Genomic DNA, 23037 nt, shown 5'->3' with positions numbered 1-23037 from the left:
GTTACGGAGCAACAGATACAAAAATTAGCGAAGTCTTGCGTTCATCCACATTGATGAATTAAAATCTTCAGCCTATACTTCCACTGTACCCCAGGTTTCCAAGCCTCTTGCTGCAACACCTTCAACCAACTTCAGCCATCTTTACCAATATAGTCACTGTTTCCCATGCTGCACAATCTGCATGTCGGGCCATGTGTACAGACTCTTAACCAAATTAAAAGTTATACAAATATAAGGATATACATGTTCAGTATTCCCTAACTACAGATCCTTTTATAATCTTACATCTTAATTCAACAAACTCGCACTATATTCACTACTTTATATTACAAATTATTTAACAAAAATTTATTTAACTCTGAGAATAAATTTGGGTAGCATGCCATTCAACAAATGCCCTGCATAGCTCTTCCTGGGACAAAACGCATCTTTCTGTGGTATAATTAATGGGGCAATTACAGGTAGGATGCAATTTAGGATAAGTCTTTCTAGCAGTTTGTACAGGTGGCACAGAAGCGCTGTACGTCTAAAATCTTTTGGATCGCTCACATCTTTTCCTGGTTTCAGCAGGGCGATCACTTTATCTTCCACCACAACTTCAGGATATGGCATCTGCTCATACATTCCTTGAAGAGCTGGAGAATTCATTCCTTGGTTTAGGTCCAGAGTTCTTTATGTACTGTGACTGGATGTCATCCAGGCCTGCTGACTTTCCAGTTTTGCATTCTGTGGTAACCTTGTCCATTTCCAACAAACTGAAGGGTACAGTAAGATTGGTTCTTGCTTCCAGTTGTTTCTTCAGGTTTTGTGCAGTCTGCCATTATGATTTTCTTTCCATTCAGGAGTAACTAATGTGCAATCTGGTTTGTGCTGATATTAGTGTGTCCATTGGTTTTCGTTGTCATTGTTGAGATATTCCAGCAATCGTCATGCTTTGTGGCTATCTCTTGTCAGGTCTAGATCTTCCTGATGCAGTGATCTCTTTTTGCTGCACAGAGGGAGGAGATGAGGTGATTGCCAGCTTCCACTACCTCTTTGCCGAAGGGATCATAGGCGTACAGAGATTTACATTCAGTGAACTGGGCAGCCAGATCTGAGCTGAGACCTGGGATATATGACTATTGATAGTGTGTTATAAACATTCTGGAGCAGTTTTTCACAGCTTCAATGAATGTATCATAAGATTTTGGTGTTAGATCTATAGTATAAACGCTGCAGCATCTTTCATCTCCGTGAACTTTGACCAGTTAGCTCTCATGAAATTATACCCCCTGTGCCTCGTGTGGAAAGTAACTCTCTCTTTTTTTTTTTTTTTTTTTTGCTAGTTGCTTTACGTCGCACCGACACAGATAGGTCTTATGGTGACGACGGGACAGAAAAGGGCTAGGAGTGGGAAGGAATCGGCTGTGGCCTTAATTAAGGTACAGCCCCAGCATTTGCCTGGTGTGAAAATGAGAAACTCTCTTGGGTCTTACTGATGCAAATACCTCACACATGATTAGTCTGTTCTGCATGTTTGGTTTTGGACTGGAGATGGACTTCACACATTGCTACTGATGTTATTGCTAAATAATTATAAAATTAGGGTTATAGACATGTCCCCATCTCGTACTGTTTAAGGATCCTGGTAGTGTAGGACCATGTGTGAGAGTTATTTATTTCTGCCCATTCCTGTAATGCAATACCATTGTTGTCAGATTCATAACCCCATGTGGTACTGTTGCAGTTGAGATTTCCAATTATCATCAGTATAATACTGGTTCTGAAAGTTGGAAGGTTTCTTGATTGTAAATGCAGTGCTGGATGGTTTATATGGAGATGTGATTGCATAGTCATTAAGCTCAACAGTAAGGATTTCAATGTCATTTTCTTCTGTGAAGACTGTGGATACAATCTGAACATCAGGTCGGACAAATATGGTACTTCCATATTTATGGTGGCGTTGGATCATACAATTGAAATTTGGTCAACACATTTTGCTGTTTCTATGTGTCTCCTGTATACAGAATATAGCATTTTTCTTGCTTGCATAGGTTTTTGTATCTGTTTCTCTTTGACTAAAGACATAACTTCAATATTAATAGAGAAAATAGTTAACTACAGTCTTAAAAATGGCTTGGATGATGATTCTGGTGTGAAAGGTTCAGCCGGCATTCTGCCATTGCCCATGGATTACCCGATTGCTCATGAAAACCGCTACCAAGTTGCAAACTTGCTCTTTATTACCCTATACATTTTCTTTTTTCATTAGAGCATTTTACCTTGTTTTTAATACAGATTTTGCCATTCTCTTTGATAAAGCCTGTACAATTGCAATTTATAACATACCTTGTTCTCAAATCATTGAAATGTGGCAGTTAGGTATAAAATGCCATTGAGAGTGGCAAGCTCACCTTAATTATAACCTATATGAAGAATCAAATTGGATCAGGACAAGGAGAGTGCAAACTGAAGATAAGTGATCCACAGCCCAACTCAGAAGCTCCAGAGACAAAGGTGACTGAAGGAGAATTTTTCTTAAAAAAAAAAATAATAAAAAAAAAAATGAACCTTACGTTCCATCATAACATGTTGGGCTAGTTCCTGTTGTAAAAAAAATTAAGTAAGGTATTTCATTATATTTTATCTGACAAAATGGCGACAATTTAACATCTTTTACTTACTGAATTTATTGTATGTCTGTACTCATAGAGCATTATTCTGTTCAACAGATTGATGAAGCAGCTGATATCATTCAAAAATTACATTTGATTGCTCAAGAACTACCATCTGGAAAGTGAGTATATGTATTGTACAATATTCCTCTTGTGCTAATTTTAAAGTTATTTTAAAACTAATGTAGGTATATAATGTGTGGGATTAAGAATCAGTCATTATCCCTTATTCTGCATAGATATGAGAATAAATCTTTGTTTGCTTAATTCACATCAGAAATGTTTTTGGATTCTGTAATGTAATCTGCATTAGAAATTCACTTCTATTGACTAAGTGCAGTGGTTTCTGTAACAGCTGACCTCTCAGTCCATATTAAATACCAGGTCTGCTCCTGAGATTTATCACAGTGCTCATCCCGTTCCTTAACCCATTGCCGCCAACTTACGGAACAGTTCCGTATGCTGGTGTTTTGGACTGACAGCTGACATACTCAACCCTTTAACTCAATTTGCAATTACCTCTGCTGTGTCGGAGGCATGTGATCGTAGATTCTTGTATTCTTGGAAGGTTTTTGGGTTCTTCTGTCACTTGCTGACTTGATCAACGGAGAACAAGAACGGTCTAACCACCATAAATTAAAGGCAAAATTAGTACTGACTTAATTTTATTTTACTCAGAAACATGAATTAAATAAGATTGAATAACAAAAAAGGAAAATTTTATATAACAAGTTTTGAGCCAAAAGAAATATACTAATTAATAATTTACTCCAAAGAACTACATTGTAACCATCTGGCTGGTCAGATTTATTCACTCTTTTAAAACAACTCAACATGAATGGCCTTAATTCAAAGAAATTGAAACGTATGATTATTTCCAGGGGCACAATTAAAATTAATTCCCCTTTCTACAATTAAATTCAGCACCATTAATATTACAGAAGTTCATGAATTCTAGAATTTTGCCTAACATGAGTTTTCTTGTTCTCCCTAGACAACAATCATATGCTGACAAAACTTCAAATTTGCTATTTACCTTACCTTACACCATTAAATTCTGGAAAGGATTCTGAGTAGCACGCCAGGTTTTGACTCCACCAATGAAAGATATTATGGTCCGATTGCAGAAACGGTGTTTAGACGTCTACGGTTAAACAATGCCTAAGTATGGCTGCTGCATTGCAGAGATGTTATTTATCACTTAGACACAGACACTGTCTAAAACCGATGTTCAACCGGCCATGTTAAAACACTGCCGAGAACACTTTTTAACCTCAAATGAGAGGAGTGAATCACAATCAGAGGTTATATACCATGAAACATGTAATTTGTATTATGTTGAATGATTCCTGGAAGAAAGATTAGTCCGATTAGTCTGTGGGTCGCCCACTGCGAAATCGCAGCAATCGATTTGAAATGTACGGTGAGGTAGAGTGTAAACTAAGATTTTGCTTTTCATGAGACTTGTTTCTTGAGACTGACAAAGGGACGGTAACTGTTAACTTGAATACAATTCTTGGCAACCGATATATTTTATTATACATATGGTAATTGTCACGGAATTGTTGGTCACTTCGATTACATACACGTCAGAATTACTTGTCCCAATTGTCAGAGGGCTATCACATACATCAGCCGGGAGGGATTCACTTACATTTACTGCCAATTAAACACACATGTATGTTTAGTCATCAGCCTGAAGGCTGGTTGGATCCTCAACAGTTCCGCCATGAGCTGTCATATATGGCCTAGGCATCACTGAAGAGGCGTACTAGGAAAATGAGGAGTGAGGTAGTTTCCCGTTGCTTTCCTCACCGAGCCAGAAGTTGCTATTACATATCCGTCGGCCAAGCCCACTGAAATGCATGCACCAACCGTCCCTATGAGCAACAGTTTCACACCATTCATAGCAGGGACTGGCTGTATAAGGATTGGCATTACTAGCATCGCTCATACCTCAGTCACTTTCATTTTGTCAAAGCCAAGGATAAGACAGAGACAGATCAATGAAAGTAACAAAATTGCTCTAGCCCATACCAGAAGACATAGTGCACTGTAAACACTAGGTCCTGCCAGCAAAGGCATTTAAGCACACATAATAGTGAAAATTAAAAAGTGGGTTTTATGTGGATTTTATACATATAATAGTCACACTAATTCAGATAAGGTTTCAGCAACTATGAGATAGGAAAAGGCAAGTGTTGGTAATGGTGGTGATTATTGTTTAAAGAGGAGGACTGGGGAAGAAGAGCCGTGGCCAATATGACAGCCCTAGTATTTGCCTGGTGTAAAAATAGGGAAACTACAGAAAATAGTCTTCAGGGCTGCCGATGATGTGTTTCGAACCTACGATCTGCAGAATGCAAGCTATATCTATCTGGCCCGTACAACACATTCGGTTACATATTACTATTGTTTCATCTTCCCTTCGTCATAGCTATTTACGAGTAGATTACACTCACCTTAACAACGCTATAATCAAAGCTACACTTCCCCTTACGGTGGTGTGTTGCTTTAGTGTCAATAATATTATGAGATTTAATTTCCACTGAAAGCGATATTCTTATCTGTGGGCAAGTCGTGCTCATGTTTACCCATATTTGAGTAATGTGTAGGAAAACAAACAGTTGACTGGCGTTTGGCGCGCGCGCCAACGATTTTCATTGGTTGCGACAAGCAAAGAGTTGCATGAAAGATACTTCTATCTCCATTTTCAAACCAATATTGAAACCTTAAACGATGTCTAGTTAAACACCGGCTGAACATTGTTTATGCAATGGAAGATCATGCTGACTTTCGTTGGAAGACAGTATTTCTAAATTTAAAAAGACAATAAATGGTGAACACATGACTTTTAGGCCTATATATAAAATAGTCTGTTTTGGGACTTCTTTTTTTGTCTATATTAATGATTAATGATATGAGTCACCATAAACCAAAGGTAATGGATCAGTGAGCAGATGTGCGGGATGCCTCACAGATGTATGCGAGAACCATACCGTGAAATGAGCAAGTTTGAAAGAGGGCGCATTATTGACATGAGAGAATGTGATGCATCCATCCGGGAAATTGTTGCTCATCTGAATGGCATTGCAGGACAGATGAGTCCTCCACAGCTCTGGCGCAACAGTGGTACAGTGTAATGCATCGTGCACTATCAGGAGTGACTGTTTATTACGGTCTGGATTATTGGCGCGTCATCCTCTTCTCCACCTTCCTTTGACTAATGTGCATAAACATGCTAGGCTGCAATGGTGTATGGAACGACGTCACTGGGGACAGGAATGGCAGCAGCTAGTGTTTTCGTACAAATCCAGGTTCTGTTTGTTTGAAAATGATGGCCGCATTTTGTTTTTCCGCAGACAGGGGGAGAGGCATCACGCTGACCACATTCGCACAAGACATACTGCACCAACTCAAGGGCTTATGGTGTGGGGTGCTATTGGGTACGACCACAAATCACAGTTGGTGCATGTCCAGGGCACTGTGACCAGTTTAACCTACGTGAATGACATCCTGCGACCTGTAGGCTTGCCATCATGTTGTCCTTACCGAGCTCGATAGTTGCAGTTGCTTAAGTGCGGCCAGTATCCAGTATTCGGGAGATAGTAGGTTCGAACCCCAGTGTTGGCAGCCCTGAAAATGGTTTTCCGTGGTTTCCCATTTTCACACCAGGCAAATGCTGGGGCTGTACCTTAATTAAGGCCACGGTCGCTTCCTTCCCACTCCCAGCCCTTCCCTGTCCCATCGTCGCCATAAGACCTATCTGTGTCGGCGCGACGTGAAGCAACTAGCAAAAAAAAAAATTGTTGTTCTTAGCAGACTTCTTTGCTAGATTCAACTTCCTAGTAAGTTTTTTCCGTTTCTCCTTATTTCCACAGCCATTTCTGACTATTTCTTTCCAACCTGCACCTCGTTCTTAGTCTCTTTACTTCTGTTATAATGTAGTGGATCTTTACCCTTCCTTACCACCTTTAAAGGTACAAACCTGTTTTCACATTCCTCAACAATTGCTTCAAACCTATCACAGAGTCTGTTTACATTTTTATTTACCATTTTCCACCGATCATAGTTACTTTTTAAAAACACTCTTGTGCTTCTTTTATCAGCCCTATCGTACTGCCTACAGTAATAGTCCTAATTTTAACATATTCCTTTTTACCACATTTATTTTTAACTACGACAAAAACAAATTCGTAATCACTAATACCATATTTGCCATTTGTTGGTCATGCTTCCTGTCATTCGCATTACCTTCCCAATTGCCATCTGGCAAATTGAGATCATCCACTACAAAGACGTTCCTTTCAATATCGTTTCCCACATAGCTGATTATCTTATCAAATAATTCTGAATCGCATCAGTGCTACCCTTTCCCAGTCTGTACACTCCAAAGACATCAAGTTGCCTATTATCTTTAGAGATGAGCCTTACATCTAGAATTTTATGTTTACTGTCTTTAATTACAGTTACTGTTCTCCAGTAATAGGGTTTGGATGTTTAAGACATAAAAATCGCCTAAATATGCCAGCAAATATCATCTTAAAAATAGCTACATATGATGCAAAAATGGAATACTTGATCAAGTACATGTATTTCCAATAAATGATTTTTTCCATTAATGATAAAATTCATTTTAAAATCTTATTATAGTTCATTTTATTTCTGTATTAGTTCTCTTAACTTAATTCCACTCGTCTCTATAATGCAAATTCATTCATTCATCTTCTTCTTATTCCCCCTCTGCTTTTCCCACATCTAAGGGGTCACTGGTGCAAACTGTGTCACACGTGGATTTGGCCATGTTTTACGGCTGGATGCCCTTCCTGACGCCAACCTTATATGGAATGATGTAATTACTATTGCGTGTTTCTGTGGTGGTTGGTAGTATAGTGTGTTGTCTGAATATGAAGAGGAAAGTGTTGGGACAAACACAAACACCCAGTCCTCAGGCCAGCAGAATTAATCAGACATGATTGAAATCCATGACTCAGCTGGGAATCGAACCCGGGACCCTGTGAACCGAAGGCCTCAACGCTGTCCATTCAGCCTTTGAGTTGGATACAAATTCATTGATCATTATCATATAACCCTTCTAGCTTCATTATCAGTCATTAAACTGTGATCAGTAGCTTGGGTTATTTTTCATTAATATTGCAGTGGTTCACATTGGTGACATGGACCTTCTTGCTGCTCCTGCAAATCAATGAAAATCATATTTGTTATCAGAATGATGAATGTGTTGACAGCTGCCGTAGACACAAAATGTTTAATTGAAGTAAAATATAATTTAAAAAAACATACCTCATATTCCCCTTTCTTCTCAGCATTGCACTATATAACCATGTGCACCTTCACGTGATCAAATTGAACATCAAATTTCAATCTTCAATTACATAATTCTAAATCTTTTTTTTCTAAACGATTAAGTACTTCCAAAATTTCTCAGAAAGAATACAAGAATGATATTTTGGAGACTAGACATAGATAGATGTCTTCATTGGCATAGTTAAGGCCATTAGGCCTTCTCTTACACTAAATCAATTATTGTACATTGGAATCATGATTAATGCTATTTTAATTAATACTAAACAAAGCAAAGTTACTCCAACACAATCAAAATATGTTGTGATTAAAATAAAATTTCCCTGCAGTGAGACATACATAGTTACACAATTATAAAATGAATGATGATAATAATAATAGCTAATAATAATATTGTAATGACACGATCAGTGAAAGATTAGAATTGCACAGTTTGCTCACATCCTGCTGTACTCCTTAACGCTCTTTTAAATGACACTGTGTTTGTATTCCTCTGACATCATCTGGTAAACGGTTTCATTCTAATTTGGCAGACACAGAAAATGAGTTGTTGTATGTGGCAGTTCAGTGGTGAGGAATGACCAGCAAGTTTGATGTTTGTGATCTTTTATTTTTGTTATTAACATTTGATAAGTAATGGAAAATGCAAAGAAAGGTAAGACTGAGAAGCTGCAGTAAGAACTTGGTGGGGGAGAGACAAAGTATAATGGTTTCAACGAACTTGGAGTCGCAACCTCTCTAATGCTAGGAAAAGGAGTCATATTTTCTTCAATTGATGCATATCTTACACATGCATTTTAAGCACGCTGCAGCCTTTGGGACAATTCTCCCCTAACATCATTGAAAACATCATCACGATAATAAAAATGTGGCATTGCAGGAGCTTCAGTTAATTTATTTTTAAGTTTTATTGGAAAGATATGTTTATATAAAGAATGTAGAACTGAAAACTTTTTGGCAGATATGTATGACATTTGCAGACCAAGTCGTGCATTCATCCATGATAATACCGAGATTGTTCAATTGTGATTTGAAAGGAATTGGAACGTCTTGAAGGATTACTCTGGGCAACCAATGTTTCCTTATAGTTGTCATTTGTTCTGATGGTCAAGAAGGATTACTTATGACTTTGTAAGGTTCAATTTATCGAGCTCGATAGCTGCAGTCGCTTAAGTGCGGCCAGTATCCAGTATTTGGGAGATAGTAGGTTCGAATCCCACTGTCGGCAGCCCTGAAAATGGTTTTCCGTGGTTTCCCATTTTCACACCAGGAAAATGCTGGGGCTGTACCTTAAGGCCACGGCCGCTTCCTTCCCACTCCTAGCCCTTTCCTGTCCCATCGTCGCCATAAGACCTATCTGTGTCGGTGCGACGTAAAGCAACTAGGAAAAAAAAAAAAGGTTCAATTTCAGACCGTGATCAGCAGACAAGTCGCTAACGGTAAGTCTGTGTGTAATAAGTCATTATTTTTGTGGAGGTCTGCTACTGTGGAGTCTGTGTAGAGTTTAAGGTCATCAGTATACATATGGTATTCACAAAGATTGTGAAAAAATAGGTCCTTGTACAGAGCCTTGAGGAACTCCTCTGTTCACGTGGTGCCACAAAGAACTAAGTTCAGTATTACCTCTCACACATAGGTGACGGTAGCCTGCCTGCCTGGTGACCATGATTGTTAAGGCGTAAAATCTATATGATGTGGTACCGTGGTTAACTGGTTTGAGTCCCGTTGGTCGAAAAAAATTTCACTATCAGAATGTTGGTCGGCAGGGTAAGAGAGGTGGTGCTATACAATATCTAACACTAGATTGCATGCCAAAAGCCTGGATTAAATTCCAAGTCTCATATGGAGTGAGGGCATATGACACTATTGAAGGTGATTTGTCCATCGGATGGGGACATTGTCTTGAGCAGACCCCCTTAGTGCTATTCAAGAGGAACAGGCTATGTGCTAGCACCGGGTTTCACCATATCCCTTCATATTACAAGATCTAATTGTGTACTAATGAAACTTATGTTGAATTGGTGAGAGAGAGAGAGAGAGAGAGAGAGAGAGAGAGAGAGAGAGAGAGAGAGAGAGAGAGAGAGAGAGAGAGAGGAGGGGGGGGAAGGCAAGATGTCAGTGTTATATGCTTGAAACTGTTTTCAGTCTGAAGAGGTTGCATCAGTTAAGTCTGTATTGAAGTATTAAAAACTTCATTTTTTGTCCGTATTGACTCAAGATTTTACAATGCTTGGGCCTGGTTTCATCAACACATGTTAAATATATACTAACAAGTAGTTAGTTAATACGGAGTTAGAAATTTAACATCTTGTTAGGTTTCTTGCGTTTCATCAAACTTTTCTTGTGAAATGTTAACTAATCGACTGTTAACTCTCCCAATATTGCGAACTGGTGCGAATCAAGGAGGCAGTGGTACGAACATGCTGTTTTACAGCGCGCTCCGATGCACTTTTGTTTGAGCACAGCTGTAAAATATGGCGCGTGAAGTGAAACGGAATCGTAGTTCTAATTTTTCCTCCTTCGAAAAAGAGTTGTTAATTGAATTAGTTAGTAAATATATGTAAGTTATTGAGTGCAAGCGCACAGATGGCTTGACGATAAAAGAAATGGACGAGGCGCGGGAAAAGTCCGCGAGGGTTTCAATGGGGTAAACAGATACTTTTTTTAGTGGGTATCCGCTGTCACCTAACAAAATCACTTCGTTAATTGTCCCACTTCAAACTGTGCTCCGATATGGGAGTTATTAAATATTGTATTGTCGTGTGCAGAACAAGACCACCTAGCAAGTATATCCCTGATTTGGAGGTTAGGCTCACTAATCACCTGAACATTAACATTAACAGAGAAATATCCCTTTCGATTACGATATATTTCGGCCCAATTGCCTCCAGGTGATTGGATTCTTACATATGTGCAATCTATTGCACGTAGAACAGACACCAGGAAAACGGCTTATTTCATAGAAGTCGCGGATAATTTGCTGACGCTCTTCTACTGAAGGGAATGTTATATACCTCCTTCTCATGGATGCTATTGCTGCAGACACTCGACAAACAACTCTATTAACAGTGGCTTTAGAAATTCCAGCATTGTCTCCGGCCATTATGTGAAAATAACCAGTAGCAAAAACTCGTAATATTATCAGTACCTGCAACATTGGAGAAAGAGGTAAGTTTCTCTTCGTAGGATATTCTAACCTCACTTGAATTTCGTCAACAACCTTAGCAACGACTGTTTTCGATAACCTGTATCTACGAAGACATTTCGGATCCGTCAAATTTTCAAAGTCATTACGTCGCTGAACTCTTCTTCGATCAGGATTGTTTTGTAAAAGATCTAAATAGAGCAATTCCGCCTCGAAAGCGAGATTCACAGCAGCCATTTTGGAACAGGTTGCTAAATGCTAATGTTAGCCATTTAACATTGGAAATGGCTGATGTTAACTTTAATACGCAGTTTAACATTTGTTAATGTTAACATTTGTTGATGAAACGCAAATTTTCTTAAATCGTATGTTAAAATGATTTAACATCTTGTTAAGTACTAACATGTGTTGATGAAACCGGGCCTTGGTAAAGCTAAAGGTTCCACCTATTCAATACATTATCATAATGGTCTGTTTAGAACATCATATATTTATTTAACTTATTGTAAAATACATCTTTGGGACTGGTTTCGGCAATCCACTATGCCATCATCAGCCAATGAAAGTTTTATAGCAAGGAACATTCAAAAAAGTAAAAATATGCTGTAGAATCAGTATAGAATGTATGCTTGGCATACTTTTAACAGCAAGTCCTATTCTACATGAAAAACATTAAAAATAGCTAGATAACATTGACCCATTGTACTATACAAATAACATGTCTTTTTTGAAAAGATACAGTATTATTTGGTACGTCTAAAATTATTTTATATATGATTGAAAAAGTCGATGATTTGGTGTAGCGTATGTACAAGAAATTCATATGAAATTGATAAGTGGTTCTACAAAGCATTTGCCATTTTAAACCACAGTTCTTTAACAGCAAGTCCTATTCTACATGAAAAACATTAAAAATGGCTAGATAACATTGACCCATTGTATTATACAAGTAACATGTCTTTTTTTTAAATATAGTAATATTTGGTGCGTCTAAAATTGTTTTTTAGGTGATTGAAAAAGTCTATAATTTGGTGTAGTTGATGTACAGGAAGTTCATATAAAATTGATAGATGATTCTAGAAAACATCTGCCACTATTAAAGCACAGTTTTTTGGTTCCTCATGATATGCAACTTATACCTAAAAAACCATTTTAGACGCACCAAATAATACTACATTAAAAAAAAAAAAGACATGTTATTTGTATAATACAATGGGTCAATGTTATCTAGCTATTTTTAATGTTTTTCATGTAGAATAGGACTTCTTGTTAAAAGTATGCCAAGCATACATTCTATACTGATTCTACAGCATATTTTTACTTTTTTGAATGTTCCTTGCTATAAAACTTTCATTGGCTGATGATGGCATAGTGGATTGCCGAAACTGGTCCCAAAGATGTATTTTACAATAAGTTAAATAAATATATGATGTTCTAAACAGACCATTATGATAATGTATTGAATAGGTGGAACCTTCAGCTTTACCAAGCATTGTAAAAACTGTATTGAAGTCTCCCTTAAAATGACTGTGTGAGGGTAGTCTGTCGGTAATCTACTTAAGTCAGCTTCAAAATCTTCCAAGTGGGCTATCTTAGGAGGTTTGTAAACCACTTCTACAAGGCCTTTAATCTGGTTTGCTGTTATTTCAACAAACTTGTATTCTGGTTTTTTCTCATACCTGCCTAGTGAATGACCTGACTACTTGGATTTTAGGCTTATTAAGAAATAACCACAAACCGCCTTGCGCTTACGAGTGGGGTCATTTCTCAGAAGCAAGTAGCCTTGAAGACGACACAAAGAAGACTGGCTGTTATCTGTTAACCACGACTCAGACAGTAATAGCACATGGAAGACAGTTGCGGTAAATATTTCTGTAATCTCCTCCATTCGGTTGGCTGCTAATTAGCTTTGTCGGTTTATATGATAGACTTGTAGGGCTCCGGGATGTTGCGAGATGAAATTCTTAAGAATGATAGCGGTACTTTGTTTAGGGTTGTTGCTAGAGTGATGGCAGTGGGAGGGCGGGAGAGGATAACGGGTCGATGGCGACATGAAGTGGCTGTTGAAGTAGACTAGTAACATCAGAGGAATTTGGTTTATCACTCATAACTGTTGCCAACTTGGAAGAATGGGAAACACTAAAGTGAACAAATAAACACGAGGGGCTAGGGGGAAGTTATTGTTAATTGAAATAGAGGAGTGCAGGCAACAAATCAGCTGTGCATAAAATTACCTTTTGTTTGAAAGTACGACTAAATTAAGGATCATAGGTTATGATTTTCATTCCCGTGTTGACATATAACTAATATAATAGAGTTTGACGGATGTTCCACTATTCAACACATTGTAAAATATATTTATTAAGCGAAGACCGGTTTCGACTCCTTTGGAGTCATCAGTTCTTATTGAATATCAGAACAAGGGGAATCTGATAACAATCATCATTAGGGTTGCGTACATACATCTCGACTGGTTGATATAAGACATCATAATAAAATTATACACATAATGGCGATTGCTTGAAAACATGCCAATGGGTTGTAAAACATAGTGACAAATTATGCTCACAATGACATGGAACATTTTGCACATTAAGAAAGATCTTGGTTCTGGGTTTAAAACGCTTGTCATGTGTTTGTAGAACACAGAGCAGGCTGTCGGTCTTGTTACAATCAATTTGAAAAATATGTGAATCAGTTGAATTAAAAAATGATGAAAACTTATATACATATTAACTGAAGATGTTTGGCACTTTAAGAAAGTTCTTGGTTCTGGGTTCTGGATTGAAAATACTGCCAAGTGTTTGTGGAACACTGAACAGACTTGTTGGTCATGTTACAATCTACTTGAAAAAATGTGAACTAGTTGAAATATACACATTGAAATGTAACGTAAACATGATATGCAATACTTGGAACTTAAAAACGTTCTTGATTCTGGTCTAAACTATTGTGTGTTCATGGAACATGGAACAGATCTGTTGGTCTTGTTTCAATCTACTGGAAACATATGCAATGGTTAAAAATATACACATCGACATGAAGCACATATGATGATATGAAACACATGGTACTTTAAGAATTTTCTTGAACTTACTGGTCTTCAGTCTAATTAAACTAGATGAAATATATACACATTGAAATGAAATGCATACAAAGACATAAACTACTTGGCACTTAAAAAGTTCTTGGTTCTGGTTTAAAAAACTGTTGTGTGTTCGTGGAACACAGAACAGACTTTTTGGTCTTGTTTCAATCTACTGGACACAAATGCACTGGTTGAAAATATACTCATTGGCATGAAATGTATACATTGACATGAAACACATGGTACTTTAAGAATGTTCTTGGATTTGGGTTAAGAAATACTGTTGTTTTATTGTATAACTCGGAACAGACTTATCAGTCTTGCCACAATCATTTTGAAAACATGTGAACCTTTTGAAACAAAACTTAATGACTACTTATACCATACAATCACATGAAATGTTTGGTAATTTACGAAAGTTCTTGGTTCTGGTCTAAAACACTGCGTGTGTGTTTGAAGAACGCGGAATAGACTTGTTGGACTTGTTTCATCTACTTTGAAAAATGAATCAGTTGAAATATATACGTTGACTTGAAACGCTTGGCATTTTGAGAGAGTTCTTGGATCTGATTTAAAATTGCCGTGTGTTTGTGGAACGCAGAACATAATTGTCGGTCCTGTTTCAGTCAACTTGAATATATGACATAGTTGAAATGAAATACGTTTGACAATGAAACATTTAATAAATGTAGAAATTGCTTGTTTATGTAATCTTTCAGTGCTTTAGTATAGTATGGTGTAAACTTATTGGTTTTGTGGTGAACTGATGTTATAAATAATTGGTAGATTTAAATTGTCTGAAGAGCTGGGGGAACATCCTTCGTTATGGAGCACTTGCTTATGAAGTTGAAACTGTCGTCTACTATTGTTGTTGATTTAGAATTAGTGATGGTATGGCCTTGGCTTATGGAACCATGCGTTGAAGGATGGTGTCTGAGGAAAAAGAAAAAGAAAAGAAGGAAATGAGAAACTATTGTGTGTGTGTTAGAGTTTAATTGTAAAATGATATATATATTACTTACTCACTCTGTTCCCGCTCGCGCTGATCTGCCATTAGAAGAGTGGATTGCGATCTGTTCAACTGTGCTTGTGTGTGTGGTGCTTATTGTTGGCTAGGAGAGGAGGGTAAGGGGGCTGGCTTGCTTTGGGTTGGTTGAAGTGTGGAGGGGGTGTGTGAGAGAGGGGAAGTGATTCGTTGTCGAGCCGTTCTGTCTAGATATGTCTTGATGATGGGGGAATGAATGGCGTCATAAAGAATGTTTGTTTTTTTGGTGGATTCGTTCAGATTATGATTAAAATTATGACTATGATTAAAATGCACACAGAAAAGAAAATATAACTTAGCATGATATTAACAATCACTGAGTTTCAATATCCTCAACTTTTCAGAAACATTGGATGCTTCTCTGAATATTTTTAATTTGTATTACTACAATGTTTGCAACTTTTCCACTTATTTTTTATTAAAACATAATTTCTCATTAAAAATACAGTTTCTTGCACTTTCCTTTTCAATATGCACTTCTCTGTTTTGCTATTGTTTACTTCCTGACAAAGGATGAGTGGATTACAGAACATGTAAGAATTATAAAACTTCAAGTGAACAACACTGATAATTCAAATTATACTTGGTTTTTAAGCGATGTTCCAAGTTATATTTTGCTAAGGAAATTTGTGCAGTAAAGTTATAAACTTATCTGAAGGCAATAAGTAAAATGTACTATTTATGCTGTATGTCTTACTGCTTTGCTTTACATGAAGACTCAAGAAACACTTAAAAATATAATTCATCTGAACTTGAAATTTGGATTGTTGAAGCTTGAATTTGGTTTTTATCTCATTACTGAAACATTACAAATTATTTTCTTCATGAATTGTCCAAGCTGAAGCCCCTGACAGTAGGTTGTACCTTAATTAAGGCCACGGCTGCTTCCATTTTCACACCAGGCAAACATAGACCTGCCGTGCCTGTTATAGAGGGGAAAGAATTAATATAGTGATGTTTGCAGATGATGTGATCTGGGGAGAAGATGAAGAGGTACAACTGCTGAATATACTGAATAGAAGGATTGAGCAATGGGGATAGAGAATCAATGTGGAGAAGAGCAAGTTAATGGTGATGAGGAGAGTAAGTAAAGAAGGAGACAAGAACAGGGAATATTATAATATTTCAATACTTGGGAAGTGAACTGACAGAAAATTGTAGACTCAATATGGAAATTAGTAGGAGGATACAACTGGGGAGTGCCTTTTTCATCTTGTACAGAGAGTAATATGGAATAAAGATGTACCAATGAAGACTAAAGAAGTAATGTGCAAGGGATATTACTTATCTATAATGAGATATGCAGCAGAAATCTGCACAATGACTCAGAGAAACGAGAGTAGAGTACAAGTAGCTAAAATGAAATTCCTTAGAAGTGTTGTACAGAAGACGAGGAGGGATAGAGTGAGAAATGAAGACATAACTAAATAACAATAACTAAATCACAAATTGGAACAGAACAGATAGAGGTTGGTTTGGACATACAAGTGGATGAAAGAAGAGACTGCCAAAACAAGCACTGGAAAGACAGATGACAGGGAAGATAGGATGAAGAAACCCAAGATTACGATGGACTCTGTGAAGAACAGCATAGGACAACGGAACCTGGACTCGAACACAGTGTTGAATGAAGGATGATGGAAAGACAGGAAGAAGTAGGGAGGAACTATATTTGCCCCCACGTGGTGTCAGCTGGAAAAGTGAAATAATGATGATGATGGTGATGATATACTTGAAGTTCACCTGCACAAATACTTCTTCTGGGAGCACACTCTTACTAGCGCTAACAGCTATCTGCCATGTTGTAGATCCCAATGTATATTTGTGTGGTGCTTCACGTTTCGATGTGTTTTTTTAAAATAAATATTTGTCGGACTGCCTTTTCCTGGTCTATTTTCCTTTCAGGAACAGCCCCTTCTGCTGATTTAGCTGTATTATATTTAAATATATAAGAAGTCAGTATGAGCATTTAAACTCTTATTTCACTGGTTTTATTGTTTAGATTTTTTTGAAACTGTATCTATTAGAAAATCTGTGACTTACAGTGTGATACAAATTTTTCTGTGTTTTCTCTATGGTTTATATACTTATGTTAATATTCAATTAATTTTATTTTTTTATTTTCTAACTCTTTGTTTATATTATGTGTTCATATGTCTAGGTTTGAGAAGGCAAAAAAGAAGATAGCAATGAAATATGATGAAATTGAAAGAACTCTCATAGAAGAATTTGTTAAAGCTCACCGCTCAGGTGACAAGGGACGGATGAAGGAAATTGCATCAATTTTGTCACATTTCAAAGGATACACACAGTGTGTTGATGCCTTCATTGAACAAAGTCAGATGGTTAGTAAAAAATTACAGTTTGTTTTGGTTATTTTTGCAAGTTGTAAACAAGTATTTAAAAATTTCAATTTGAACATAAAGGAGATAAAATGGATCCAAAAGATTGTATTTATTGTTTACCTGTCTGGTTTTGCTTGTTATTCAGAGACTTGTGTTTAAAGTACCATGATCTACCTGCGATTTGTTTAAACGTGTTTTCAGAAAAGAAAATGTCCTGTAGTAATATAATGAGAATTCCAGATTTTATTGATACATTCGTGGACAATTAAATTGGGAGTGAATTTATCGTGAGAGAATCTAGAGCTCAAGTTGTATTTATTTTGACTGTTCACTAAATAACTACAAAATAAGTGATGAAACAAAAATGATAAAATTTTGGCAATTGGAAGCTGCGATTGGTTCAAATTATTTACATTCTTATACTGGATTGATCAGTGATTCATGAGCAAATAGTCTGCATGAATATAAGAGTAATGCCAGCCTTGCAGTTTGTTTTTCTGCCTTTTTGTGATATTTAAATTACAGCAGTTAATCTGTATATGTCGCCATAAGATCTATCTGTGTCAGTGCGACGTAAAGCCCCTAGCAAAAAAAAAAAAAAAAAAAAAAAAAATCTGTATATGTCTGTCTCTATCATGCAACAGCTGCTGAAGATATTTTAATGAAAATTCAGTCTACATGCTTTTATGAATGAATGAATGAATGAAAGAAGGAAAGAAATACCTACACAGTCCAGTATAAACAGCTAACGCTGTAACAACCCCTGCTTCTGTGCATTGTTCATGGTGTGGGTTTTGTAGTCATATCCTATTTCAAGAACTATGGGAAATAGTCCAGTAAATCATCTTAGGAGGTGAAATAGCAGTCTGTTATCGAACAGGAGTGGTCATGTAGGGCATATTCTTTGATGTAGCCCTCCCTATGCTCAGCCAACTTGAGGCTGTCGAGTCCACTGTGGCCCCTAAACTAGTAGAATCTTACTACTCCACCAGAATTGCAGCACCATTATGGGCACCAGGATGGTTCCATCTTGTGCAAACCTTTATATGGGAAAACTTGAACTATTTCCTCACAACTGAACTCCAGCCCCTAGTCTAGTGGAGGTTCATTGACAATGTTTCTCTCTTGTGGCACCATGAAGCAAGCCTACTTGACTTATTCCTGCACTGCCTGAACTTAAATTTCAATTGTATTTTACTGGACAGATCTCCCGCATATCTCCCACTTTCCTTGCCGTTAACCTCCATCTGCAGGATGGCAGAATCGACACTTGTATACATATCAAACCCACAGATTGTGACCTGTGTATATGTGGAATTTGTGTTACCTTGGATATTTGACCATTTCAATCATGGCATAACTGTTAACATATGCGCAAGTTCCATTCTGATCTCCCGTCTACACGGCCCGCACTCCACTAACACCTCTCTATCACCATTCTCTTGTCTATCTGACATCATTTTGACATAACGCCAATCAGCTGTACCATGCGGTATACTGGTTGTTCTCAAACTCTCAGCTGGCAGATATAATGATATAGATCTTCATATGTTGTTCGATAGTGTTGTGACTTTGTGCCTGACGGTGTGTAAAAAAATTGACCCATTTGACCGTTCTCCGCTGTTCATAAACATTGTGAGACTTTACCTATCATTGTGTGTGCTGTACCACCATTCATAAAATTACGCACTGTTTTCTTTTAAGTGACTCACAGTTTCTACCCCCTTCATCATTTTATATTGCCTCTTATACCAATCCAGAGTTCACTTAATCTTTTTCTTTTTCATATGCATTGTTTTTCATGTTTTTTATGTTTTGATCGGCTGACGATGACCTGGACTATGGTCGAAACCGGTCCCAATTCTAATTACTATTAAATAAGAATGTAATCACTACATTTCTTTCTCTTATGTATTGAATAGGTTGAACCTCTTCTTCAATTATTCAATTTTAACGTTAATACTTTCAATATGGAACAATGAAATTTTTATCTTTAAATGGATGTTGATTCCCATAGGGAACCTGATATATTTGTCCCGAATGAGTAAATTTATAATATCAGTGTAGTTGGTCCATTATTGGACATTATAAATTTTCCAGCTAACTCATTCCTGGTTGCCAGCGTTTCGCCCCAGTGTGCTAAATTGGACTCATCAGTTCGTAAATGGCACACCCACGAAGACATGGACATCACAAAAGAAGGGATATGGTTCTTAAAAGGGTGTGTGATCACCACAGACAGCGATACATGCTCTGCAACATGTTCCCATTTTGCCCACAAGATTGGTAAGGGCATTCCATTCCTCCACCAGCACGGTTGACAACTGCTGGATGGTCATTGGTGCATGTGGACGTGCTGCAGTACGTCTGCCCAACATGTCCTACACGTTCTTAATGGGATTCAAGTCGGAGGAATATTCACCGAATATCCTTTTGTTCCAAGAGCTTCTCTACCTGCACTGTTCGACGTGATCGTAAATTGTCATTGATAAAATTAAGTCAGGGCCGAACGCACCCCTGAAAAGATATACATAGGGAAGGAGTACACTGTCACAATAACGTTAACCGGTGAGTGTACCCTGTTCAAAGATTTGGAGGTCAATACACCTATGCTACATTGTTTCCCCTCATCATAACACTTGGACCACCAAAGTGATCATGTTTGACAATGTTCCTGGGTGCATTACGTGTTCCTACTTCTTGTCAGATGAGGATACGTCTAGAATCACTATTCAGATTCAATCTGCTCTCATCTGAGAAGAGAACGCGATCCCACTCCTCGTTGGTCAAGACCTGATGCTCTTGGCACCATCGCAAACGGCGCTGCTGATGTGCATGTGTTAACGGAACACAACGTAATGGTCATCGGGCAAACAGACCAGCCCCATGCAATCATCATGCCACTGTGGAGCATGAGGTTCGGTACCTTGCAGTCCTGTTAAATGTGGTTCCAATTGCACCCCCTGTTTGACGTTGCACAAAGTACCGGTCATCTGCTGCTGTACTTGACTGTGGTCGACGCCCTCCTCTCCTTCGGGCAGCAGTGCCTATGGTTCGGAATGCTCTCCATGCACGTGAAACAGTTCTGTGAGCAATACCAAACTCCTGGGCTACACTCATCACACTTTGTCCTTCTTCCAGTTTCCCAATGATTCTTCCCCAAGTGAAGTCATCCAGATGTTGTCTCTGGGCCATATTGTAATGAATAACACCTCCAAAGTCCACCATAACAGCTCGCTGATTGACTCACGCTGTCTTGTCCCATTCCTTTAACTGCCTCGTTTTGTGGAGCAAGACCCGTTTGGCGCTATAGTCCCACTGACCTCAACCCCCCATTTGGCTTTCCCCTGTGAACACAAGCGCTGTAAGACCTGCCATTTTTTATTATTACTATTATTACTATTATTACTATTATTATTATTATTATTATTATTATTATTATTATTATTATTATTATTATTATTATTATTATTATTATTATTATTATTATTATTATTATTATTATTATTCACATTGGACCACTTGAGTCATCCATGTACACTTTTTCTTTGAAGGTTCTACTGTTTGATTCTTCTTATCTGCCCAGTACTTCTTCATTCGTTCTGATTACAGTTTTCTCAAGTCATCTGAAATCTCTACAGGCCTTCTGTGCATCATTTCAGATGAAAATTTGTGATTCTTAAGAAGGGTGCTAATTTTATTCTTGTTCTCTGCATCTGTAATTTCGAGTCCAACTGTTTTGAGATCCTCTTGAATTTCTTTGATCCAATGCCCTCCTGGTTTCTTTCCCAGATTTCTCATCACTAGTTGTCGTAAAATCCTGTTTTCTGATAATCATAAGATGTGAAAGAAATAAGAGATTCTTTTCTTCTTCATCGTGCTGGTAACTGGGTTGATCTCTTGATAGGCAGTTTCATTGGGGAGGATTCTCCAAACGCCTTCAACCTGGTACTTTTTATTTATGCAAGTTCTAATAATTCTTCTTTCAGTTTTGAGGAGCTGATCAGTTCTTCTTTCATTTTTAATTTGGAACAAGGTTTTGCAAGCGTAAGTGGCTTTGGGCAAAGTTACAGTTTTGTTGTGTTGGATCTTAGTGTCTATTGACAAGCATTTTTTGTTATAAGTTGACCTGGTTAGAAATTGTGCTTTTTTCATTTTGTTGGTTCTATTTATCCATGTTGCTTTCTCGCTTAAGTTTTGCTGATTTCTCCAAAGTATTTAAATTGTAGGACTTTGTTATTTTTTAAATCATTTTTTAAGACTTCATTTAAGTTGAGAGGTTTCATTGACATGATCTCAGTTTTCTCAAAGGATATTTGTAATCCTATATTTAATGCAATTTTCTGGAGACTGGTGATCTGAGCAAGGACTTCTTCCATATCAAGGCCTAAAAGAGCTAAATCATCTGTAAATCCTAGGCACTTTGTCCTTATTGAGGGTTTTGCTCCAATTGTGATTTTAAGTAGGTTTTCTTTTTGCCTAATTTTCATGATGTAATCTAGAGCCACATTGAAGAGCAATGGGGATAATCCATCACCTTGTCTGAGGCCTGTATTTATTGTAAAACTATTTGACATTTCTTCCCTGAACTTTACCTTTGAAATTGTGTTTGTTAAAGTTAGTTCAATAATGTTTAAGTTTGGATGAAGGCCATATGATCTGAGGATTTTTAAAAGAGTGGGTCTGTGTATACTATCATAAGCCTTTTTGAAATCTATGAATGAAATAAACAGCCATTTATTTCTGTATTTGTAATATTCCGTTATTAGTTTCAGGCTGAAAATTTGGTCTGGGCGACTTCTGTATGGGCGGAATCCTCCTTGGTATTCTCCAAGTTGTTGTTCCAGAATGTTTTTTTTATCCTATTGTAAATGATGCCATTTACATACACCTAGCACCACCTTTGCCAGCAGCATCACAAAGTCCTACCCTGTACAAGGTCATCATGACTGTACTTCAACATCATCTACGAGCTTCAGTGCAGACTGCCCAGCTTTCTACATTGGCTTAACTACAAACACACTATCTAAATATATATGTGGCCACTGCAGTAACTGCAACCCCGCCTTCAACATGTTCCCGTCCCCATTCACACCATGCACTATCAAACTACGTTTGATGACTGTTTCATAGTTAGTCCTTAAACATTTACCAACTTCCCACCCTCTTGTCAGGGAAGCACCCAGCCTTAACATTATATAACCACTCTTTTTCTCTATTATCTTGTCTGTCCCCCTCCCCCATTCCCTTCACTCACCTCACACAGCGTCTACTTGAACAATGACCCTGATTTTACTATCCTCCCCTGATGAAGGCTCTAGCTGAAAAGTTCAATAATTATATATTAATGCAGCCAAATAGCCATAACTGAGAATATAGATTGCATTGATGGGTTACATTTTTGCATAATCACTTATAGACATTGTTCTTCTTGT

General features: G+C 37.5%; 1 protein-coding gene across 4 annotated transcripts in view; it reads left to right on the top strand.

Moving 5' to 3' along the window:
• Sec10 (Exocyst complex component Sec10) overlaps positions 1–23037 on the top strand; it is a 324790-nt gene that overhangs the window by 73331 nt on the left and 228422 nt on the right. For all 4 annotated transcript variants that reach the window (XM_067137790.2, XM_067137791.2, XM_067137794.2 and 1 more), the window contains exons 5-6: positions 2712–2776; positions 17419–17602. In XM_067137790.2, the coding sequence (XP_066993891.1) occupies positions 2712–2776; positions 17419–17602 (249 nt within the window). The remainder of the gene's footprint in view (positions 1–2711; positions 2777–17418; positions 17603–23037) is intronic.

Source organism: Anabrus simplex, chromosome 1 (assembly GCF_040414725.1).
Source record: "Anabrus simplex isolate iqAnaSimp1 chromosome 1, ASM4041472v1, whole genome shotgun sequence".
Lineage (NCBI taxonomy): Eukaryota > Metazoa > Arthropoda > Insecta > Orthoptera > Tettigoniidae > Anabrus > Anabrus simplex.
Note: the sequence above shows the minus strand (reverse complement) of the source record. Positions and strands in the feature narration are given on the sequence as shown.